The 27248-nt window shown below is 35.6% G+C and overlaps 1 protein-coding gene across 5 annotated transcripts in view; it reads right to left on the minus strand.

Moving 5' to 3' along the window:
* LOC113236790 (GATA-binding factor C) overlaps positions 1–27248 on the minus strand; it is a 121800-nt gene that overhangs the window by 35899 nt on the left and 58653 nt on the right. For 3 of the 5 annotated variants that reach the window (XM_026472972.1, XM_026472968.1, XM_026472969.1), the window contains exon 4: positions 26364–26515. In XM_026472972.1, the coding sequence (XP_026328757.1) occupies positions 26364–26515 (152 nt within the window). Of the gene's footprint in view, positions 1–26363; positions 26516–26887; positions 26903–27248 lie in introns of all 5 variants that reach the window. The other 2 variants (XM_026472971.1, XM_026472970.1) reach the window with 2 other exon arrangements.

Raw genomic sequence — 27248 nt, forward strand, 5'->3', positions numbered from 1 at the left:
TTAAAAAAAAGAATATAAATATGAAATATGAATTTTTAACTAATTTAAACGATGTGAAGATTTAAAAACAAGTAAGTTTAGTACAGGCGTAAATTGCATACTAACAGCACAAAATACTTGTTAAAAAAAAAACTAAAAATTTATTCCGTATCATAAAAATTATACTACAAACATTACTAGGAGGCAGTTTTTATATTAACATTTATTTAAGATTTTTAATGTTATTTTTGTTTACTAACACTTCTATGGGCGTAGGTCTGAAATAAACTTATTCTATTTATTAATTTGTGTCGTGTTAACAAAACAAAATTAATAATAAGGGCTGATATTATTGTATATTTGAAAAATGTGTGTGTCTTTTCTTTAGTAAAAGTTGTCGTAGATTACTGTTAAAACGTGGAAATTGTTGTACAAACAAAGCAGAAACACATTTCACCCTATGTACGTACAATAATGAGCGATAGTAATTCGAGCATCTATCCTTGCACTGATAAGGGAGTTATGCGCACACGTAAGATCGATGGTCTTGCGCAGGCATGCATCATCGCAGAACGGCAATGGATCATCGTAGTGTTTACATTCATATAATTAGCTACATGTCCACTTGTGGAGCTAGAAAATCCGCTTATTTAACAAGACGACAGTTTGATAGGGTTGTGAAGCAGAGAAAATCTAAATTCTTCATCATTAAACATTTTCAATATTGTTTATAAAAATAAAATAAAATTATTTTATTTTAGACAACGAGTTTCACAAGTCGTTAGTAATAATAATAATAATATGAAAAGTGCTTATATGTAAATTAGTGGAAGGTGATTTGGAAAAACTATCTACTAACGTAGATAGTTTTTCCTTCCTCACTAAACATTGTCACATGGGAGAGGTAATCCTACCAGCTACAATTTGTAGGATGCTGTTGGGGTTGTCCCGCACTGAGCATCAGGGATGCTGTCTTTTTCCGGAGGATTGCGCCAAAACCATCCGTCTCATACTCTGCAAACATCCCCGATGCACTACAGAAACGAGTCAGTCCCAAGACCATCCTAAAAATATTATTATACTTTACACGTAGGGTCTCTAGCGGCCGTTTGTCAACTCATGGGCGCCCGGTGTAGAAACCTTTACAATAAGCTTTAAAAAGTGTTATTTCTCTTCTTCTGTACACCAAGAAAATCTACGGTCAACATATTACCTCTTACCGCCTAACGCTCTTTCAATGAAATGTATGTAAACAAAGGCAATGTTACCATGATGATATGTATGGAAGTGAGAAAAAGCACGAGCGTAGAGAGAATGTATAATAGAAATAAGATCCATCAGAAAAATATGTAATGTGCGGTTATGTGTCAGAGTGAAGAAAGCTGTGATTCATGAACAATGTGATTTAAAAGAGGATCTAGTGACAAAAATATAAAAAAGGTTGTGTTGAGATAGCCTAATGGTTTGGCCCACCGCCTCTGAAGCAGAGGCCGCGGGATCGAATCTCAGCTTGCACCTCTGAGTTTTTCGAAATTTATGTGCAAAAATTTATTTTGAAATTGAACATGAGCTTTTGGTGAAGGATAAACATCGAAACTACAGCCGCAAACCCTCCCATTGTGAGTTGAACCCTGTGCCCAGTAGTGGAACTTCTAACTATTGTAGTTATTAAACATCCATGAGAAAATCGACATATAGTACATTAAAATTACAAAACAAGGTACGAATTATGATCCAGAGGCGACTAAACGCTGTTAATTCTGCTCCAAGGAGTTCTTATAAGCTGCAAATTTGCATTCAATGGTGGACACCCGGTTCCACACAGTGTCACTGTTCATTCGTACGTTATTGGATGCGAGTTTTATTCCTTTGAATTATTTTTCACATGCATATTTCAAATATTCCTTCAAAATAATAAATACTATATATAAATACAAATTCAAACTAAGTAATGGAACGGCTGAGAATGTACCTGTACAATTGTATAAATTACTTAATACCGAAATAATAAAATGAACTGGAATCATTTTGCACCTTTGGTAATAAGACCACATCTGCAAATTGACAACATTTAGAGCTTCTACGGACAAAATTAATCGATAAGTTTTTATGCTTAAATAAGAGACTTTTAAATTGAACATGTACATATTTTGTTTCATGTAGTTCGTATTACTTTTATGATTTTCATGTTATACAAGCGCTTTTCACATTACATGTACCTTTATTATGCCAAGAATATGGATTTGAACTGATGACAAACTCGCTCATCACAATTTATGTAAAAAAACACTCTGTGAGATATGTAAATATAGTAACAGTAGAGCTCCTTGTAAAAGAGTACGTCCAGGGAAATACTGCCACCTTACCTATTTGTGCCGCCATGCAGTAATGTGAGCATTACTGCGTTCTGGTTTTGAAGGGCAAGGGTACTGGTGAAATTACGGGCACATGGGGCTTGTCAACTTATTTTTTCAGAGTGTTATAGACAGGTGTATCGCGTACCACCAGGAGCATGACTTGCCCGTCCTGTCACTTAGTACTAAATTATAAAAAAAATACTATGAGTTATGTAGATTCGGTATTGAAATCTATGTTGAAAATTGTAGCTCATTTCTTTTCAAAAGACGACTTTTTGTGTAATATACTTGCAACATAGTTGATGCATGAACAGTTCTAAAACAATTTCGTCTGTAAGCGAATATTGTAAGTAGCCCCTCACCCTACATTGTTGATAACTTTTTTGAAAGTCTTTTGTTTAAAAATGACTTTAACGATTTTTTGAATAACTTTCACATTCATTCATAAATTTTGAAAAAGGATAATATGCAAAGTTTAAATCCACATAAATACTTAATAATTTTGTCCTGCCATGTTAAACAAAAACAACAAAGCATCAAATATGAGTCATGCGTGAAGTTTGTTTTGAGTTTATGATAAGAATGACAACTAACATTACGACTAGCGCTATTGGTGTTAGATGAGGAAGTCCCGGATTCAATTACCGGTAAAACCAATTTGGGAAAACAAACTTTTTTAAGTTGGTTCTAGTCTGGGTGTTCTGGGCAATGTGAAGGCACGAAGAAGTGAAGGCACGAACGTGTGCCTGGTGGTAAACGACACACCTATCCAAAAGAGTAATAATGCCGCTCACAGCTTTAAATCGCAAAGATCTGCAGGGCGCGATCGATGCGCCCGTCACCCTAAGACACAAGTTGACGAGTTCCATGTGCCTGTAATTTCACCAGCACCGTCTTCAAAGCCGAAATGCAGCAATGCCCATATTAGTGCTTGGCATCAGAAATAGGTAAGGTGGCAGCACCTCTTAGACGAACTCTTTCACAAGGAGATCTACTGCTATTAAAACTATTATTATTCTTAATATATTTACACCTATTATACGACCTACATTGTCGTACTTCTTCGAACCTCACAACCTTGCTAGAGGTTCCAACATAATCATATTACGACACAATTACACAGCCTGCGATTGACTTCGATTAATCAAACAAAACAGGTGCAAGCGACGCCGCGGGTCACACAAAGCGTTCGGGGAAGTCGTAAATACGACAGCTGCGATGCCGATGCACTTACTATGCAATTGTACCTTTCGTATGATTGTCATTTGTATCGAACGCCCTATTTTATATTGCTTAAGTTCAACATTTTCTCGAATCACTAGCGATAAATAATTAGGTGTCCTTTGCAATGATGCTTATAACAGATAGATTTTTTTTTAATCAATTGCTTAGGTTTTCGCGATTGATACGCAATAAAAATTAAACATTTTATATTTGCAATATTTATGTTTCTGGAATATCATGATATTTTTACTACCGTGATATACATCTATTTTTATTTATTTATTTCAGTAACCGACTTCAAAAAAGAGGAGGTACTCAATACGATTTTTTTTGTATATGATACGTATGTATTTCGCGTTTCATCAAAATTGGGAATCGATTTTGATGATTCCTTTTTTGTTGGGAAGAAGGTACGTTAGTATTGGTCCCATTTACATTTGAAAAAAATACGGTAAGCAAACAGTTCCCGGCTGATAGATATTGAGTTAAATAAAATAAAAATAATATACCTAAAATACACAATCTGTTAATAGTTAAAAAGCAAAATAAAGATGAAAAACACAAAATTTCACATTACGACACTTCAGAAAGTTGAAAAGTAGGTCTTACACCATTAACACATTTAGACAAACAAGTCGTTTAGACCCAATACAAAGATCCGCAGAAAGCACATATCAGAAATTTGTAAGAACCGGTGGCTCGATTTGTAGCGTGGTAAGAGTGGTAGTCACGTGTAGGCAACAGACACTGGTTCGTGTCCATTCGGATCGAAGGAATTTTTCTTTGCGCTTGTTCAATCTTTGTGTCAATAATAACAAACTCGTGTATATTTGTTTTTCAAATAATGGGTCATGTAAAGGACCCGAAAAGTCGAGTTGTTAAAAATATTACTACAACTACTATTCAAATCCGAATTTTTAATTTTTATCGGGTACCTGGATACGCTTTTGTAAGTACTAGCTACAAAAACGTACCCAGGTATCCGATAAAAATTCAAAATTCGTAAGTACTAGCTGTAACTAGCATGCATGATAGTGCCAATGAAAGAAAATAAATTGTTTGTATTTTAGCTTTGCCAAAGGTGGCCTTTAACCTCTGCTTAGGGGAGACCTGTGATCAATAGTGAAATCTATATTTCAGAAAGTTTTACGATACCTCCAATGAACACTAATTAATTTTTTGGTTATCCCTGTTTTTATTTTGTTTTTTCACAAAATTCGAGGAGCATAATATTAGTAAATAAAATTAGACCGTTTACAAAAACAGAAAATGACCAAAAAATTTACTTGCGAAGTGTTTATTGGAGATTATATTACAATAATAAGGGAAAGTGATACACTAAAACAATCTTGTATAATGCTTTTAATGCGGATGATAGAGATGATTGTCTTGAGACTTAAAGCCTCGTCACTCAGTATGTGCTAGTTATGAAAGGTTAAACAGATTTAAATACATATATCTTCCCAACTTACGTTTAACAGTGTTGTGTTAGGGGTGTGATTGTTGCGAATCGCGCCGCGGGGTCATGGGTCAGTTCACACAGTTTAGCACCGCGTCATATTTATAATTACCACTGGCGAGTACCAGGGCCCCACTTACGGGGACTGCCACGTACTACGGCGTAAGACTTTCATCTAGCCTGGCACAAACAAGTATAAAAAGTGGGCAGGAATATTAAACTAAAAGAATTTGAATATTACTCAGAATGCAAGAGTCACATTTTTTTACGTCGTTGACTGTATTGGCAACAGAAAATATCTTCAACCTAGATCTAAATGCACGTTAAGCTCATGAAATACATTTCTTTTGTACACGATTGATCTCAATATTAGACAAGGCAAGCAGGGTGAATGATTTATCAGAGCATCCTTAGGTCTCAGCGCAGTTTGTGGACGAGCCCTAGGCAGTGCGAGGCGCTGTGCCCGCGCTCGCGTCGATAAATCAAAATTTTAAATCACCGGTGGGCGTGCCGAGCCGCTCGCCCAGCGCCGAATAAAATGAATTAAAAACAAAACCGCGCGCCTGCTCCATCGGCCCGCACGGCTACGGACGCGCGCCCTGAGAAAATTTAAACATATTTCGCTTTACTTTTTTTAATTAATACCTTGTTAAAATTTAATATCGAGGGCGCATGCGTTATTACAATGGGTGTGCGCGAGATTTTAACTCGCTTTCGGTAACTTATTGAGGCTTCGCGGGACCCCTTTAATTGGATCATTTTTTTAACAAGAAATGATAAGCTCTGATGAAGGCAGAGACGATATCATTACATGAGCCTTTCTCTCGCGCAAATTAATTGCGGATAATGATACAGTGTTACGTAAGTGCGGCATTATGCTCGGAAGCTTTTAATTCGTAAAGGAAAATTTATAACAATAATTTAAATTAGTTAGTCACAATAAGGTTCATCACAAAGGTTTTTGCATTTTAGATACCACGTAAAAACAATTTCTAGGTATGTGCCGACATCATTCCACCATGTAAGTACGTCGTGATTGTCAACCTCATTATATGACCCGCTACTGGACATGGTTCGCCTCTAAGAAGAGCATTTACTTCTTAGATTTCAAGCGTAATTATTTACCTTACTATTGTAAAAAAATATATCTTTGAACTTGACTTTGCAATGCAGGTTTCGTCACGATGATTTCCTTCACTGTTAACACTACGCATTGCTACTATACAGACCAATACAGACGTATGCTTGACATCTCGGTTCACCGATATTGAGATACTGCGTCGAATGGGGAAAAAGCTGGAAATACTCATAACTGTAAACGAAATGAAACTACAGTATTTTCGACGTGACGTAAGGCTATTGCCCTTGCATACTGGCGGTATCTATTGATACCGGATTCTTCAACTAATAATGCTGAGGAACAAGGAAAATGTAGTCTTGGTAGACGGAAAACCTCATGATTGAAGAATCTGAGAGATTGGCTCAATATAAAATGATCTCTAAGATGTTTGAAATAAAGTTGTCATAGTTGCATGCCACCACAGAAATCCGAACCGTCGAAGATTCAATTATGAAGCAACCGTTGTCCGACATGCATAAAGCGGTAGCTTTACCGTACACACAATGACAAATATTTCTCTTATATAATATTTTTATTATATAATATTTATTTATATAAATATTTTCTTTATAGGATTCTCAATTGAAATACGAAAATATAAATATTGACGTATCTGTTACTTAGTTTTACATATTTGGAAATTATTTTAATGCAATTTCATTATTATCTCATTACTTCTAGTTCTATAAATTAAAATCCTATCATATCTTTAGCCAACTTACCATTTCTATGATCCTAGGAATTTCATAAACCACGTTTTGAATAGCTCAATAGTAATTAATACACACCTATTCGTTTCTGATTGATTTCATATTATGTGACACTGCACATATTATTATTTATTTTTTATCAGTATTTATGTAGTTGTGTAAGATTTATATTCATTTTGAATTATTGTTATAATATATCGTACACTTATATAGTAATCTATAAATTATTATGATACTGAAATTGTTCTCCCTTTCCTTTTATTTTATTTTTATTTGTATTGTATAAGGTTGCCAACTGAAAATCAGCGCGGGGTATACTTTGCCCTGCAAATGCTGAGGTGGTGACCTATTCGACGGGGCATGCATAGTAGCATACAACGTTTATTGTTTTTTGTCAATCCTGATTTTTACTCTGTTTCTTTTTATATTTTTATTTTTTTGTTTCATGTTTTTTTAACTGTTTACTTTTTATGTATTTGCCTTCGTCGAATAAATGATTTTCTATTCTATTCTATTCTATTAAATAAATAATATAAAAAATATAAATAGCATCCTAGTCAGTTTTCTATCAGATACATTCCGCAGGGTGTGATCGGAAACCTTCGGTTGCCCAGCTGTAAACTACACTCCCGGACACGTAATTCAAGTCACCTTGCCTGTTGACTTTTAAATACCCTGTACTCTATTGCTTCTAAAATACCCAAATGAGAAGCATTGTGTCTACTCTCGATCTCCGTCCGATATCCGTCCGAAACAATTACTGTCAAATAAATAATATTCGACAAAATTAAACACAAGAATCCAGTATGAAGCTTCATTCGCATCACGCGTCTTTTCATTTGATCAAGTATTGCTTATTTGGCAGTAATTGTTTCTGACGGATGTCGGACGGAGATCGAGAGTAGACTCCCATGTATATAGGATTTTGCGTGCATTTGCGATCGAAAGATCGCATTCTATATTACGAGCAAATCCAATGTAGTCATATCACGGTGATAAATAATCCAAGGAACACGTGTCGGCACACGTGAAATGTTAAGGTGAATTTAAGTTGTGACGGTACTTCGAAAATCCATGAGGAATATACTACAATTGAAATAAGTACTTATATTAATTAACAACTATACGTGAATTGTAGAAAATGCCTATTTAATACAAAGTCTGCTAGATAAATTGTCACATTTCCATTTTTCATTTAATTTTCAACCAAAAAGTAATGATGTGCCTGGAAACAACAATTAAACCAAAATTAAGGAATTCCCTGTGCATTGAATACCAACAGAACAACGACATTAACTTTGGGGCACTACATAGAACACCCAGACAACTAGAAAAGTTTCCCAAATTTATCCAACCAGGAATCGAAGCTGGGCTACGTCTAGTGACTACAAATAACGTTTAAATAATAGTGCACTTGTATTTGTGAAGTGTCAGTAACTTTTACAAGTTTTAGAATCACATTAGGGACATTCATAATTTCTTAATAACCATAACGGTTGCAATAAAAAAGGCTTAAAGTCAGAGGTCAAGAATCTCCATCAGCTCCCAGCTTGTCAGACGGTAGTCATCCAAGCACGCGTGGTTTCCTTGACAGGCTTCATGCGAACCGACATAATGTTGAGTACGGTGCTTTTTTAATTTTTCTATGACCGCCCGCCAAGAATACTTTGACTACAGTAATTAAAAACGCAGTGAGCTATGTTTCTGAGGAATTATGCATTGGGACAAGACAGAAAAGATGTATTAGACAAGGCAGTAGTACTTCTTACCCTCATTAACTTGAAGGTATGTCCTACCATTGAAAGATAAAACCTTGGGATTTTTTTTACTTGTACCGCAAATAGTTGCGGCACAAGTAATGCGGTGTCTCCAAATTTACATATTCAAGAATAAATAAAGATAGAATTACTATACTCACTGACAAATTTAGAGGAACGCTATAAAAAGTTTGAATTATGATAACAATGTTCATATTATGAATCACTGGCCACTTGTACCAGTACGTTTAATTTGAAAAAAGAATTGCTTCAATTGGATTTTGATTCCTTTAGCCAGTGGATGACCAACCATATGAACATTGTATCATCCGTGAGTAAACATATATACTTAGAATAATAACGCATATATATATATATATGTCGAAGTCATACGTCTTCGACAAGCTAGCACTTCATTTCCTTTGATAGGCGTCGTTAAAAATGACCGTTCCATTTTAGCCGCATACTATTCTGATTTCCAGCTACGTTTAGACATACCAAAATAGACCTGCCTATTGCGGACTGATGACGTGATCTTCATTTACATAAATCCAAAATGCTTCCTTTGTTTTATACTCTGTGGTATGATATAAGGCAATGAACCTAATAATTGCTCAGTGAGCAACTTGAGCTCCTTAAATTAGATGATATCTGAATAAATACTACTTAATATAATAAAACTGTTCTAACTGGAAAAAAACGAGAAAAAATCTTTTTTTTTTTTTAAACGGGCAAGACTTTATGAGGAATAAAGTTTATCGGATGTACATGAGATTGGGGACATATAAAATGAGCGTTTAGGGCACTCATCTTTTAATAGTTTTACCAACTAGTGAATGTATGAAATTTAATCAAGGAATATCTCCTAAAAATTGTAAAGAACTAATGCAACTCAAAAATTATAATAATTGAATATAACCTACTGTTTAATTTTCAAACAAAATAAAATACCCGGAAAAGACAATTTTACGTAAAAATTCTATATACAATCACAGAAAACGCGAAAATGCCAAATATTACATTTGTTTTAAACAGGTTTTAATCTGTTCTGCTTTATTTAATTTTCTTTAAAAAATACTGGTGACCCGATTGCCCATGAGTATACATCCGCTTAAAACTTCAATATATATTCAATTAATAAAAAAAAAATACTCTACATAGCATTACAATTCAAAAGCAATTTACAACAATTTGTTATTTCCTTTGAAAATTTTAATACTATCAACACATTACAATAAAATTAGTCGGCTATAAAAATAGTCCAAGTTGAGTGTTATTATTTCGTTATTTACAATCAATTCAATGTAAATCAGCTTAGTCCGTACAATAAGTTAGGGTTAGTTAGCCGGCAGATGCGTTTGCGCAGGTCGCCTGAGGTAGATGGCATTTATTTCATCACCCTTTGCATGTGTATCTAGGTTAGAATTATACAAGTTGATTACATAAAAGCCATTAAAATTTGGCACTTGTTATAAATATCATAGTAAAACAGGTTTAGGTAACTTGATTATTTTTTATTTTCTGAAGTCTAGACCTTTTTTAGATCGCTACACAAAGTCACGGTCAAATTTTCTAAAAATCGTAAATTACCTGAGTTTTTTGTTTATTTGAACTACTTCTAGTTAATGTTATGCCAAGTATAAAGTAGAGCTTTACTATAATATTTTTTTATGATACCAAGTGACTGGACGAACAAGTCGTGCGCCTGGTGGTAAGCGAGACGGCTGTCCATAAAATGACAAGTCCGATGTGCCTTTAATTTCATCAGCACTCTTATCCTTCATAACTGGAGCGCAGAACACATTCGTGGTTGGCGGCAGAAATAGGTAAGGTGGCAGAACTTCCCAAGACGAACTCTTTCACAAGGATCTCTTCTGAATATATAGTATTTTGTATACATTTTTATAATAACATAACAATAACACTTTATACGTGCTGTTCGTATTAAAATCGAAATAAAAATGTCTGAGTGTGTTCGAAACATCCTTAAAAAACAAAAAAAATCCACTATGTTAGTTTAATTGACCTTGGCTCATGGACTTATAATGCACTTAGAAAGACAAAATTTTATTAAATTATTGAACGTGTATTTGTACAAAAGTTTAAATTAAATATTGTAGTAAGAATAAGGTCATTAAAAATTGCGTTAATTTTAAGGGTTTTTGTGAAATGAGAGTCTTAGTAAATAATAGAAGCACTATCTTAAAGACTATACATTTTCCCAATTATTTCATTTGCTGTTTAAAGTTGTTAATATATAACGTGATTTGGTTAGCCGCCTGAAACGAAATTCCAAGTGTTATTCAAATAATAAAACATTTTAATTACCTTATTGTTCAAACAAACAATGCGCAGACAATTCTCAAATTATCCAGAAGAACAATTTAATGTGAATTTAGCTCTATTTACAAGGTGACTGCAATTTTACGCCACGTGTAATATGCAAACAGTCCAAAGAAAAAAGCTAGAAAATAAAATACTTGGCTTGTAATATTAGATACCTATCCAATTAATTACCGACCCCACCTCACGCCCTAAGTGACCGTGTAATGACATTCAATGTGCAGAGCTGGAGATGTTTTTCATTCTCAACTTGTAATTTAATTTTTGCTTTTTATATTGAATATGACACGGGAATGATGCACCAAGGCATAACTGCACTCATAATTTTACATTCCGCTGTTTTTGCCGGTAATTAAGTAAAAAGTATGGGATGTTTAATTCTTCGTTATCTACTTTGCTCGTCGATTCTGTTCATGAAGTGTTATGTGTGAATGGCGTAACTTTACTTATGGAATAATTGTTTTTTTTTCTTTACTACTATTTTATTCTGAGTGTTTATTACAGACAATCAATAATAAAACTGTGCGATTATATTTCTGGTACCATCTATCTTCAATGAAACTGAATTAGAACATCCGAAATGAAATTAATCGTGTAAGCCTAAGAACTCGATAAATTAGATTCTTTGTGTTTGTTCGATTTTTGTATCAACAGAAGTAACAGACCATTGGACTATGAATATAATCATTAGAAGTAGAGTTCCATGTGAAAGAGTTCGTCCAGAGAAGTACTGCCACCATGCCTATTTCTGCCGCCAAGCTGTAATGTGAATATTAATACGTTCCAGTTTTGAAGGGTAAGGGTGCTGGTGAAATTACAGGTGTATGGGACTTGTCAACTTATGTCTCAGGGTGACGAGAGCAGTGACAGTACCCAACAGATCTTTGTGATTTAAAGCTCTGAGTGGCACAGCAACTGTTATGCATAGGCGTGTCGCTTACCACCAGGCCCACGACTTATTCGTCCCGTCACTAGGTATCATGAAAAATTCAATAAAATAAATATTGCAATTAGATTAATATTTCTCGAGTAGTTTATATTTTAATGCCTTCTTAGTTTGTTATAGCTAGCTTTATATTTTTATGATTTGTTACTTGTCAGTGGTGTATTTTTTATGGTGTTTCTTATTATAAGTAATTGTGGTCATTTCTGTTCTTTTCCTCACTTCCTTTCTGTATTTTTAGTTATTATTTCTATCTTTATTATATATCACTCAGCGTCAGTGACCATGGGGCCTCTAAAGGGTCCGAAATGTTTTGATTTGTTTGAAAAAACAACTCGCGATTTAACCCGACAAAATAGTCTCATTTCCAATATTTCTATCTTTTTCTATACAGTTTCATATCATTCCCTGCGTTTATTACGAACTTAATACCTTAAATATTTTCTTTTAGTAAACCTTCGAGATAAGGAACTTGCAACACAAATTAAAACTCTTACAAACGAATCCGTGAGATGTTCCCTCGCTAAACAAGGGTGGCCCGTTCCAGTTAACAATACGGATTAATTATCGGGCGAAATCGACTTAAATATACCTGTCACCGACTTACGACGTCGCAGCCTAATTTATTTCGGTTCCAAACAATGGTAAACGCGGTAAACACAATGCCGTAGTGGATAAAACGAACAAAATGAGCAAAAGTGCTCGGTTGCCGACGGCAGACCTCGCGCTCCTACATGCACTGAATTATGAGTGCACTCGATGTTGTATGTTCAATAGCTACTTTCTTATTAAGTCAATAAATACAAGTGTGTTGTTTTCAATACGTGTTTAGTACAATCAATTGCATAGTGTGTGAGTACTTTAACACGCAAGTGGAAGCGCGGATTTAAGCAAGAAGAAAAAGGAATTATTTTTTTAATTATCACCGAAACTTTTTGCATATGCATATAATAATAAATGTCCACTGAAAACATTCAAAATATAAAAATGCGTAATAAAATCCATAGAGAGTTTGGCAAAAATTGTATGTAAATTGGTAGGGCTTGCGAACAGCGGCGCACGCGCGGCCCATGACGCGCGGACCACCCCGCTCTGTGTCAGCCCTGATTCACGACCTTACTAATAGGGTTGCTACTAAGACATTAATAGATTACTGTATTTACTTAACTCTACCTCTTTTTTGCGACAGATCTCAACGTTGAACCATGTCAACATACTTGTAATAACAATCAACCATTTTAATTATCTTCTTGCTTAAACGAAAGTGCAATGATAAATAAAGTAATTTAGAGAATTATAAAATACGTTGGAACAGAACTTCTGTTACGTCTAATTTTTTCAAATGTTGCAAACAATCGATGATGCATACAGTCTTTAATACGAGAGTTTGTTTTGACAACCCTATATCGATACCTCGGCGGCTGCGACAAGCATAGCATTGTTAGGCAGAGGCCGCCCTGAGCCCTGAATAAATACATTCATATTGCCACTCTAAATATCGCCGACTACCGCCAACCAACGTTGCCGCCATTGCCGATCGCTCGCGAAAAAAATGTATCGTATTATGAAAGTCCTTTCAATAGACACTTAAAAAACAAACAGCAGAAAGCCAAATTCTAACACTTTTAGTTTCTTAAACATAACAGAAATAATCGCAATCGATAGTTAACTCGTTCAAGAGATGTATAGTTAAGAAACAGAAACACAACAGTAAAAATTCAACCTTATTATCCAGTAAACGACAATGTTAAGTCAAGAAAGGTGTGAAAATCTAGATCGTTAACATTAACAACTTATTCTTACAGACCTCCGGGGTTTAATCGCACAAAATCAGCCGCTCCGTGCCATTCGATGCGCCAAAATGCACAGAAAATGGAAAAAACATGGCGCTAAGCCGCGAAACTATATGTATTTAAACGCCGAAACTCGTATTCCGTTTCCAAAAAAACAGCCACGATTGGGTCATTTAAATTTTTCCAAAACGTGAACACAATGGAACAGAATCAGAGAGATTCCTTGCTTTGTTCTATTTTTAATTTTTTTAATTTAAAAAAGGAATTCGGTTCGGCAAGCCTGTCACATCATTCCCGCGCTGCTAAGTGACGCCGGACGCACGTCAATCCTCTGGATATGTTTTATTTTCATACGAATTGAATCGGCTCGCTGCATTTTTTATTATCATCGTTGTTGTAACCGATGATGCTTGAACTTGACACTATTTTTGTTAATTGTTAATCGCTTTTATTGCCTGAGTGACTTAAAGTAACCGGTACTACTGCGTTTAAAAGGCGACACTGATTGAAAGTTAGGATATCAAATAGTAAAATTTACAGACAAATTAGGTTATTTTTATTTTTTTTTATAGTTATTTTTTTATATGAAATTTACTTCTATTGGTCTTTTTAACTACTTTCAACCTACAGTCGTTGTATATTTGCAAAGACAAAAAGAGGTAGCCAGGAAAGCTAAAATATAAGGTACTTTCATTATGTTCACATCAGCTAAGACGCATTCATAAACCGACATTTTGTTCCTGGTTCCTGATACAACCCAGTTTTCCAATTTTCCTACATTAGAGATTCGCCCCGCATAGCGAGCCATGTCACGCCTAACTATAATAAAGGCGCGTTCACCACCGTCTAGTGGACACTGCGACTGGAGATTGACGGGCGTCCACATGACGCTAAAAGGTCTATTGTATACGAAACGCTCGTTACGGCTCTCGTCCGACCGGTCTTTAACACGCTCCGACAATGTGATCACTCTATACATAGCCATTTATCTTTCCACCGGTAAGAACACTAAGAACATCGTATCGGAGATTAGCTACTACACCTGTTTTGTTGCTATTAATTTCGTATTGGAAAATATTTTATGGTCATAATATCGATATTTTGATAAATGAGCTAAAATACAACTTGCTTATTGGGTTTTTGATGGAAGCTTAATTTGGAACCATATTGTTTAAGCTAACGTTTATTTAGTTTATCAACAAATTAAGTTATAATTGATTATAACCCAATACGGGCAATATATCACGCGTAAGACAAAAATGTCGCTGGTTCATGTCCAGCCGAATCGAAAGAATTTTTCTTTGAGTTTGTCCCATCTTTGTATCAATTATAACAAAAACAGGCATATAATTTTTACAGATGTCGAGATTATTATTCACTGGTCATACGATGCAAAACGGTACATTGTATCTGTACAGCATTTTATAGGTTTATGCAACCAATCCGCCATCGCACAGTGCGCTTACTTTACACCTTTCAAACGTATCATTATTACATATTAATCAAAACCAATAAACCTTCTTAACAGTTGTCATTATATCAATATAAGAGTATGGACACACCGCACAACATTTTATGTATGGTACTTAGTATGTATAATACGATATAACATAACAAATTATCCGTGTTTGTACTCGTAATCACAAAAATTGTACGTGTTCAAATAAAACACATTCAAGTCTAAACTATTCGTGAAAAAGGCAATTATGTTAATATGTGCAGTGACCATTTCACGGGTAAATATTGTCGCGTCCGATAAGGCTATCGGATCGCGTCCGATCGGATATCGTCGCGGATAATATCGGATTGCGTCAATTACGCGTCTGATGTGCCGATCGCGAGATACATACCGATGTATTGTGAAATCAGCTTTATACTCATTGAACACTACCTTGTGCACACATGCGTCTTTCTTTATTAAGCAGATAAGAATTTTTTTAAAGCGGTGCTAGCATAATGGTTTGATGTACTACCTCTCACGCAAAGGGGCAAGCAGGAAGATTTTCGGAATTTATTTGCTAAAATTACCACGAACTTTTCGGTGAAGGAAAATGTCGTGAGGAAACCTGCGCACCCCTGCAAAGCAATTTAATGATGTGTGTAAAGTTCTCAATTCGGATTGGGTACGCGTGAGAACTACCAAGTCAATCTCATTGTGAGAGGAGCCTGTGCCCAGCAGTGGAACTATACAGGCTAACTATTGTCATTATTATTATATTTCTTTCTTTATGAGTGTTTTATTGTGCAACGAATTGTACTCCACAAAGTCATTAATTATTTCCTTCCAAATTTCAAACTTAATGGACACGAGAGGAGAATAATAAATAATAAATATTAACATTAGTTGTATGATACGTACTCATCAAATTCCAATAAACAGACATTTAAAATCAAGATATATTCAAGTCGTTTTACTACCAGTAGAACTACTTGTAAAAGAGATCGTCCAGGGAAGTACTGCTACGTCACCTTTTCTTCCACCAAACAGTAATGTGACCATTATTGTGTTTCGGTTTTGAAGGGCCAAAATTACAGGCAAGGGTGCTGGTGAAATTACAGGCACATGAGACTTGTCAAAAAAATGACTTCAGACTGACGGGCGCAGTGGCAGTACTCCTCAGATTTTTACGATTTAAAGCTGTGAGTGGCACTGGAACTGTTATGAACAGGCGCTAGGCGTGCCGTTTACCGCAAAGCGCACGACTTTTTCGGTCCCGTTACTTGGTTTCATAAAAAAATTTCAAAACAAGTATGAATCGAAATCCAATAACAATATTTCTTTATTTATATATAATATTATACATAATTTGTATTTTTAAATAAGAAGAAACTATTACAATGCTGTTACACCCTCCCACTTTATCAAAGTCTTAACGGATTTAGCGAACGCCTCTCAATGCGGAAGTAGTTGGGAGTCGAACGAGGTCCGGTGGCTTGTTCGCACTGCGCGTGGGCTGTCGACACTGCACTCACTGAACTTACTGGTCTATGCCATCGACAAAACTGTGCTACTGTGCAGTTAGTAATGACATATTTTTGGTATAAATGAATGATAAACTAATAATATCATTATTTTACTTCGCTGTTTGCGAAATGGTATTACTTTACACAAATAACTTAAGTTATCAGATGATTCTTGATTGAACCGTTTTTATTCGTGGCGCGAATAACGTGTAAATAAAAATTAAAGATAGATGAAGTCATCTAGTAATAATGAGACGTTATGTGCAACCAATCGAATAAAAAAGCAAGTAGAGGACAGTGGATATAAGCGCGTCGCAATGCCAAGTCGAACGTTACATTTGAATAAATCGATATGCAAACGCCTTTACGTCCCGCGGCATATGTGCCTGATATCAATTATTGAGAACTGATTAAATATACTTATAATACGCTGGCATGTGCGGGAGTCGCGTCATTAGTCAGGGAGACACCACCGCGCTGAACCCGACAATTTGAACGCGGCCGCACTCCCGCGCCGCACCACCTAAATTGCACCCTGCCACCGCGCACAGCTCCGTTTATTTATTCGTATTTATAAAGCTTTCGAGTTCTAATTACATCGGCGAGTATGAACCGTGATTCGTGTGCTTTAGGGACAGTTGGTGCTACCGAGCGCTGACGGGTTAATGACAGCCTGCGCTTCCTCTATGTTAATTGTCGAGAGGAAGTCCATAGCGGCCGCTGCGCTGGGCACAGGCGCATCGCATTATTTATTAGATCGACTTTTGGTCGTATTTTATTGCGTCACGTTCGGTAGCGAGCCACTTACCCGGCTGTCATTCCTGCAGAGGCTTAGTCCAGATTATAACGTAATACGGTAGTTTATTTGCATCTAATGCTACTCGGACGATTGCTTAATGTCTTTAATTGCCGAGCTTCGATCAACAAAAAACGAAACGAGAGACTTCTTCGAATGTAAGAAAACATGTCTCTAATAAGCTGTGTTAAACAAAAGCGTATATAAAAAGCTGCGGTAGCAATTTTTTACCTTATTAAAACTAGTCGCGCTGTGCACTGGATTTAGCTGAACATAAAAATATAGAAGTGTTGATTGCACGTGAACTTGAATCGAGAAGATTGCCGGCGTAATTCCGAGCCATGCAATTTGAGCCTCTAAATCAAGGAGAACGTCCGCACAGTTGGCACTACAGCTACCGATAAATAACAGTACGCTCGTGCGAAACGATTAGTGTAACAAGGGAAGGTTTCATTCCGATGTGCGAGAATTTGATTCAGTTACATTTTAAAGTGAACATTAATATTCCTAAAAGATAAAGGGGATAAATTGGAAATTAACAGGGTTTTACAAGGGCTAAGAATGCAGAGTGACGTAAGTGGCGTGAATGGGAGCACGCACCTACCCGGGCAATCGATTCTCCCCGGCTCGCCGCGTGAAATCGAGCGCGCGCTCTCATTTTGGATCGATCGCCGTTTACTCGGCCGCCTGATTCGATTAGCGACCGCCTCTAAATTTATACAAGCCTTTATTCTATTAAAAGAAGCTACCTGCACAGATATTTGAACTATCACACGCTTATTAGACACACCAATAAAGCTAATCAAACTGTTAGCTTCTAAGAAACCGGCGGCCGCACAAAAAATGTCGCCTGTATTTTGACAAGAGAATAAAACAAGGCCTCGCACTTCGTCATTAGAATTTATAGTCTCCCACGGGCCTTGTTTCCTTCATATTAATATCGACATTAATACAATCCCAATATCCTGGCCATAAAAGTCACAGCCACTGGCGCCTAGCACAGGTAGGGCACCAAAACTATAAAATACTCACACAAAAACATTCAATTCTCTAACAATGAAGGGTGACTCAGAAAAAAAATCGATAATTTATAACACCTCCCGCTACCCGGCCACCGGTATAAAAATGCTGAGGATTGTAATTTTTCTTACAAAATTTAGTGATATGTCAAACCTGTTCGACGTGGCAAATAAAAATGTACGAGGCGAGGGAGAAAAAACGAGGAGAGGAGTTTGGGTTATTGCTAAAACAAGGGAAGGTTACCGTATCAATCAAGGCGTTGACAAAAGTGGAATTTTTTTGTCCCGCCGTGGCGACGAGGTGCGGAGCGACCGCGGCCGTGCGATGAAAAAAGTCGGTGTTTATGGAAATGCAATAAAAGCGAGGCGAGCTTGCGCGCACGCAGGCCCATGCTCAATAATAATAGCTTCACTGAATAATATTGACAGCAAAGACCTGTCGCTGAAAGTAAATAGGTAATATCTGCTATTAAAAAAACACCTTGACTCTTTATGTTATAATTACCAATACTTATTACCTACTTTTTAGTTGTATTGTAAGTAAATTGCAAAGTAACGCGCTAAAGCGTAATGATCATTATATTTTAACAAAACTGATTGGTACTGTAGTGTAAACAAATGTTAAACTATATACAAAACAAAAGCTCATACGAGAATCGAACAGACCCACCTTTAGAGTGGCTACATACTTTAGCAAAACGACCAGGTAGAGTTGAGGGTAAGAATGGTAAAAATGTGAGTGCACCCCGCAGTGCGGATAGAGTCCCGTATGTCACTCACTCACTTCGGGTAGGGTGACCACACCACACCGTAACATAGAAAATCTGTATATTATACCAGTGATCATTGCCGAAGGTTCCATATAGGCGGATATTAATGTAATTATAAGTCATATTTAATGTTTTGTGACAGTTTTATTGGAGCTAGTGGAAACACGTTGTATTACTCCTGCCATAAATGAAGTGAATTTCGTTAAAAGGTCTGAAAAACCATAAGAGATAAAGTACAGGCTATGTTATACATCTAACTGTATTTGTATGTTATTTGATTTATTCAACGTGCAGCATCACAATATTTAAAAAACAACTTTTTAAGAACACCAACAACACCAAGCCCGTATAAAATTCTACAATACTAAGCACCTAATTTTTACTCCAATGATAAATCGCCTATATTGCGCGCAGTTGTCATTCAAGTACTAAGTATGATAAGTTAGAAAAATTAGCATCACGACCGTGTACGCGAAAAAGGCAAATGGTTTGCAGTCGTATCTCGGTGTTAATGAGTCTAAATTTGAAGTAACACTGCGAGAGAAACATTTTTAAATAAATAGCACGACAATAATGTTTTTTTGTTTTGGAAACGGCGGTTTGCCCGCTGTTCTTATTTTATACTTTAATGATCTTAATATGTATTAGGTAGTCAGGATTTATTCTACACAATATCAGTAGATATTCACTGGAATATTATCTTACATGGCAGCATTGTCCGTTTACTTTTTACGAAGAATCACTCTACGCCGATGCCACTTACCCAGTCATGGTCAAAAAAATATTCCATCAAGCCGCAATTAAAATAGAAATTCCGCTGTATTTTTCAATATCCTTTCAAATCTTAAACGATATATGCATTTTCTTAAGCTTTCTTAAGCTATGTTATCTATTTGCAAATAATCTATTCATAAACAATCACTTTAAGGCTGCAATGGTAATAATTTTAAAAAATTCCTTATTACAAAACTCGTCTCAAGTGTATATACTAAAAAAAGGTAGATTTTTCAAAGAGACTTTATCAGATAACAATCAAAACAATTTAGCAACCCAGATAAAACCACATGTCAACAAATTTCAATTAATTAAAATGTTACACTAGCAAAATCACGTTTCCTGTCTTGGTGTATGATAATATCAATCGAAGTTAAATCAACATAACCTATCAAAGTTCGCGGGTGACCGCAGAATGGGTGGGTTAATACAATAGCCTATGAGTCACTTGAGTTGCTAATAAATGTCAGATATACTGTGAGCTTTTCAGCTGGTAGTGAAAGTAAATACGCTACACTACATACTGCATACCAAGTCCCCAATAGAGTGGGACACGTTGAATGTATGGGCGACTGATATTTTTGAACATACTCAATTATAACTTTTTTTTTTAAATAAAATAACCTCAAAAGTTTGTGGAATTACATCTATTTGTCAAATTTTATTGGATTTCACCCACTTCCCGTTATGCATGTTAACGGAAAATGGGTAAATTACAACAACCACATTCATATCCTCAATGGCCAACGTTAGAGCTGGAATATTTTTTTCAAATTTAAATGAGACCACTACTGACGTATTTTCTTTCTAATAAAAAGCGAATTATCGAAATCGGTTCACAAATATCGGAGAAATTGCGTAAGATACACAATAAAAATACAGTCGAATTGAGGACATCTTCCTTTTTTGAATCAGTTGAAAATAATATTGACGTTCTTTAAAATATTAATAGACGTAATTTACAACTGTTCGAGCACCAATCAGAGCATATACGATGGAATTCAGATTCGAACTTTTTTTCGTGAATACTGTTGTAAGCTACGTCTATTGATAATAAGGAAGACGATACTGTTAGTCTTTTAATTTAGTAGAATTTGCCTAAAAACATTGACAGGTATGTCTTATCAAATCACGGTATATATTAATTACTTTGGAGAAATTTAAATACAATGATATATAATTATAATTTACGGGTTTTCAAACCCCGCTCTTAATAAGTTTGTGGCTTACACCACCACAAACGTAACAATTTATACGACGGCGCGCGGTGATCGATGGCCGCCGCGACTTGTCCTGGCCACCGAGACAACGCGGACAACGCTGCCGTACCGAATTCAAAAATTAAAAACATTTTACCACGCTATAAATTTAAAATTTATTTTAATTGAGTCGTTGTTCCTTTGTTTCTTCATGTAGGTACCTACAACGTACTTAAAGATTTTATATAATTACCTGAATAAAAAAGCAAATTTCTAATAAAATCGTTTCTAATTTGTAACAAACACTTTTAATGAACAATATTTCTATAGCTTCTTATAAAACATGAAATCAGTTAACTAACATTTTGACAGATCTTAATTTTACTCCGTCACTGCAAAAGACATCAACGAGTGCCGTAAGTATAGTTAAAATCACAAATTTAAATAATTTTCAAATACATGTGTATGGCATGAGTTATTTTTTATTGTTATACCTTCAAAAAATTGTTGCAAAATATGATATATACACAAGTAAGTACTTATGTAGCGACCTACACAACGTAAGGATAATAAAGGACACAAAACAAGCACATTTGAGCGTTTCGTCAGTTTAACCAAAGGCAGTAGGTCATAGAACTCTCCTATTTGGCATGCGGAGCTTACAAAACTGGTACAATGAGGACCTTCGAAGCTTCTTATGGCGTTTCGGTCCCACACTGTCTGCCTGATGTATCGCTATGATGTCATAATGTGATAGGTTTCCAAGTAAAATGGTAACCGAAAATCGTGCTCAACAATATTAATAAAGATTGAAACAAAAAAACTAACATTTGCGTATGCAGAAAAAATAAAATAACAAATTCATAGAGTTAGAATATTTGCGACTGCAAATGATAAAGAAAGCTTTTAGTTATGGATTAATAAATTCACTGCGTAAATGTTTGATGACTCTTTGATGATGATTTTATACTTTCAAAAAATCAAAATTTTAAAACATGTTAAATCAAGAATATATTGAGGAATACATTATTACACCGTAAGTATTTGGAAAAGAAATTACTTTAATCTCTTTAAATTAAATAATTAAAATAACTCCAAATAAACATCATTTCATTTTTAAAAGTAAGTAACACTACATTCGAAAGCTGTAAGGCTGCAATCCAACCGGCCGAATATTATAAATACCTTGCCAATCGAAAGAATTAAAATTATTAGGATTAATTCATTACAAATAACATTTTGTCTCGTGTCTGAATTTATAGATGATGGTGATGTAATTAAATAAGATATCTATGGATATCCACAATATTTTAAGTACTTCCCCTCCGTGTCCCTAGCCAGTGAGACACCCTGTATATGCCGTACCATATTTAGGAATATCTCTTTTACATTTGTTTGTTTGTTGATTTTACATTGTGCGATTTACATCGCACTTGCAAAGATAAAGAGAGGTAATTCATAGAGTATTTTTTTTAAATAGTCACCGGTCATATACGAGTCATTTTATTGGTGCCAAATGTGTCAAAATTTTAGTCAGTATAAAAAAGATACATAATTTTTTTTCTGTATGTTACTTTTTTAATTTTATTTAATAATTTCCCAAAAATGTTACTCTTTCAATGAAGTAAGACATGATCATACACAAAAAAATATTTAAATTCGTAAAGTAAATAAATGTAAGCCGTACAAATATTTCTCCCGTCCCGGGAATCGAACCCGGAATCTGCATTGGGTTGACGATGATGATGAAGAATGCAAAAAAAGTAAAAATAAATAGGAATTTATTGCCGCTTTGTATTGTTCGCTTACACTAATAGTAAGTAGCGGTTGGAATTTTACACGGATTGATTCCATTAAAAATTGTTGTAAGTACGCCTTTCCATTTTTGAACAGATATTTAAAAAAAATGTATTTATATTTATAAAAAATATAATTTTTTTTACTTATTTTTAAACCCGTTTATAAATGCGTAGCAGTCCAGCATGGTAACCGATCGGCCACAGAGGCAGTTAAAAGTGCTTTTATCAGATGAAATTTGTAAAAATAATACCAGTTACATGAAATAAATTACATGTTTATGACATTTGATAACACTTCTGTTTAAGCTTAAATACAAGCGTAGAATCATTGAACCTCTCTCAAGTATAATATTACACCAAGTGCGATTGTTTGTCTTAAGTAAGTTGTTACTTTTTTGAATATTTTTCGCCAATGTTTTTCTCTTGATCGCAGTTAGGTTAAAAACCATAAAGAACGTTTATTTCACTTCTTTTCTCCCTTGAGTAATCTCAACCTTCAAGCTACCACTTCGCGCCGCGTGTTCGCACGCGTGTCTCTTTTGTCTCGGCTCCCGAGGAGTAGCACTCTGCTGGCGGGTTAAATATAGCCGCGATCTCCCGTAACACACCCGTGCTTTATGGCCATTGTAACTACTAGTAGTTTTATTTTGTAGAAGGTAGAAGTTGGAATATCTTGGAATAGTGCTGGTGCAAATGGTTTTATACAACTTAAAACATTTACAAAGATTTTGAAATCGTCAAACTTTTGTTTTGACTGACTGCGATATTCAGATCAAACTTAAAGCTTATTTTAACATTCTTGGCGCAAACTAAACACAACCTCTGTACCTCATCACTGATTTAGTTAAGTAATTATACTTACCAATGTTACTTGTACAATAAAATTGTAATAGATCCAACTAAAACAATTCCAGTAGCTATTCCTTGGCAACTACAAACCGTAAATAAGCACAACCGTATCTTATCTCTCTAGGGGGCACAGGTGTACAATCGGAGGCAAGATCATTGCTCTTTTGTTTCTATAATCTTCACAATATATTGCTCCCCGTCAGTGTAATATATGCAAAAGAAAATTTACTAAAAAGTTTCCACTTGAACTTCGGCGGGAGGCCTAATATTTTTATCAAGTGTTATCTAAGTATATAAAGTTACTTGTCTTTGTAAGATTGTACATAAAAGTATGAATTTAATCTATGCATAGTTATCAACATAATAAAGTAAGTGGTTTATCATAGAATCAACTCCAGCAGCTACTTTTAAGCAAAACGCATCTTAATTACGAATAATTTACTAGCATTACTGTTTTTAGTAAGTTATAGAGTTATAAATTTTTTTAACATAAAAAATGTAGGTTATTTTTTGTCTTGTAATTCCAGACCAAGAATAACATTAACACAATTAAAAAATCATAATATTAAAACATGAATACGAAATTTTGCCTCAAAGCACTTATTAATGGCACATTGTGGAAAAATCCTTGTTCTTATTATTTTTGTTAATAATGTAAACCTATTGTCTAATCACAAGCCTTATAACATTTTATTAGCCAAATCATTTTACCACTTTTTGTCCACACTTTGTTACTCAATTTGTATTGTCCAAAAAATTCTCACTCTAATCCGTGTCAAGTGCAGTGGGTATTTTGACTTGTCTAATTATTATGAACGGAAATTAAGTTTTAATTCTTTGGTAGACTTAGTTTTAAGTCGAGTGCATAGTCCAATTAGTGGTCGGTTTGGACAAGGTCGGGGTTTCTTAATGGATAAGCCTAATTGTTTGTATTTCGGAGTTCTAATTAATAACGATCAACGCAGCATATGTTAGCGTTGACATCACAATGTAAAGGTGATGGAATTTCTAGTATTTCTTTTAGTTTATAGAATTTATTTTTATTAAGACATGCGCTAGGTGGTAAGCGACACGCTTCTCCATAGCATTGTCAGTGCCACTCAAAACCTTAAATTGCAACTACACCTTAAGACATAAGGTAGGAAGTCCCATATACTTGTAATTTCACCAGCACTTTAACCTGCAAAACCGGAACGCGGTAATGCTCACATTACTGCTTGACGGTAGAAATAGGCAAAGTGGCAGTACTTCCCTGGACGAGCTCTTTTGCAAGAAGCTCTACTTGAAACATGTTTAGTTATACCGTAGCAAGTTTTAGGCAGCACATAAGATCAGGAATAGGAGAATACGTGGGCGTACAACGACCCATTTTTAAATGTTAAATGATTTTGGAATTAAGTGACTCAATTATTAGTAGATCATGAATTATTAATTACGCATAAAGTACACTTTAAGCAGTAAAAGTAGACTAACATGCGAGAGTAATGACGGTTCTGTTTATGTAAAAGAAAGACGGAAACTGTTGCTCGAAATCTGTCAGCGAGGTTGTTGAGCGGTGCGCAGGATTAGACAACACACAGGCCTCGCGCGAGAGTCGCATTGTCTCCGGTTCCCACAACAAAAATAAAAGTGAGAATTCAATCTCCCCAACCAACATCAACACAGTACAGTTTATTAAAACGGTGTTACCAACATCCGGGTTTAAGAGCCATGAGTCAACTGTGTAGTGGCCGGCTGCGACACAAAATTATTTCACGAAATTGCCCGCATTATAATTTATGTAAATCTGAGCGTAGGATGTGTTTTATCATATTTTGTAATTTAAAGAATTGTAACGCGTACGAGAGCGTTAATAGCGCGTAATAGCAGTGGGGCCGGACCCGATGGCAAGCCGGAACGATGGAATGAAACCATAACGCTCAACATTACGTAATTTGGCCAACAAAAGGCAAATATTCCAGCCCATTCCGCTAGTTTATGTCTGCGAGACGCATTAAGGTAAATTGTACAATTGCGCGCACGGGCTACTCGTTAGCCTATACGGGCCAACGTCGCATTGTTTTAGTTTTATGCGTACCCGACCTTAGATTAAATGTTAACTGGAAGATTTATGGCGGTCATGGAGGCTAGTTTAGTGGCCGTTGGTCTCTTTCCTCGAAACGCTCAGCTTTCTTAAGAGCCTAATTTGTGGGATCGCTTAATGCGGTGTCGTGCTCGAGCGTGCATGCTCCGCCTTTTTATTGCTGCCCCTTAACTGTAAACTACACCCATTCCTGATGTCACCGTAGCATAAATATATTATACATTTGTTTATTTTCCACAAAAATGGTACCTGCTTTTAGTTGATTCTTGGAAGTCACAATATTTTTGAATATGTGCCCTATATACATACATATATCGTTACGAGTGTTATACTAAGTAACTGCGTGCTTACCTAAACGTAACGTTGTATGGTTTAGGTGTATAATATAACAAAGCTAAGAACACAACAATTGGTCGGATTCTTACACTCACCAATCTTCGCTTAGGCTTGATGAGAGGTCGATTCTGTCCGTTCATCTTGTAGTAGAGGCCGCAGGCATTGCAGAGGTAGTGTCCGGTGCCGTCGCGCCGCCAGAGCGGGGTGCTGGTCGCGCCGCAGTTCACGCACTCGCGTCCCTCTGCACACGTGACACATTTATGTTAGTTAGGGAAAGTTTTTGCCACAAACGGGCCTCGAGGTTAAGGGGCGTATTCGCGCGACACAAGTCAAGAAGCTCAATGAAAACACTGTACCAAATGACGACTTACGTATCTTATACGGACCTGTATCAAGTGTTACTAAAATTACTAAACCTCACCATGTATTTCAATGTGAAATTTTATATTGCAAAACGTTGAGGTATTTAAAAGGCTTAATAAAACAAAACCAGCAAAATAAAACATCAAAATCGCCACTAAATGGGTTTGTAAGTATGAACATAAAAAACGGAGTGTGTTCAGAATAATTAAAGCAAAACGAAAGGAACAATGGTGGTTAATGGGTGAATTACCTGTTTCCTGGCAGGCTGGGAAAGATGAGAGAAAATCACATTCAGAAACATTACCAATCGAATTTCACTAGCTAACAAGCATGCGGACACACAAATATTTATTACATAAAATTGCTACATCTTTGTTCGTAACTTTTACCACTTAATTGCAATTACCACGAAAAATACTAAAATATTCAATTAACTAGGGAAAGCGCGAGTTTCACTCGAGGAAAAAATATTATCAAGATTTTTTTAACACGCAAAGAAAAACTACGAGAAAGTAACGTCGAGGCATTAGTGCAATCTGTTGCTACCGGCGTACATGCATAACGCCCTTGGAACTGGTCCGCTTATTAACTACCGACATACCTTATGCAAA

The sequence above is a fragment of the Hyposmocoma kahamanoa genome, unplaced genomic scaffold, assembly GCF_003589595.1.
Source record: "Hyposmocoma kahamanoa isolate Upper Pololo Valley unplaced genomic scaffold, ASM358959v1 92, whole genome shotgun sequence".
In the NCBI taxonomy this organism is placed as follows: Eukaryota; Metazoa; Arthropoda; class Insecta; order Lepidoptera; family Cosmopterigidae; genus Hyposmocoma; species Hyposmocoma kahamanoa.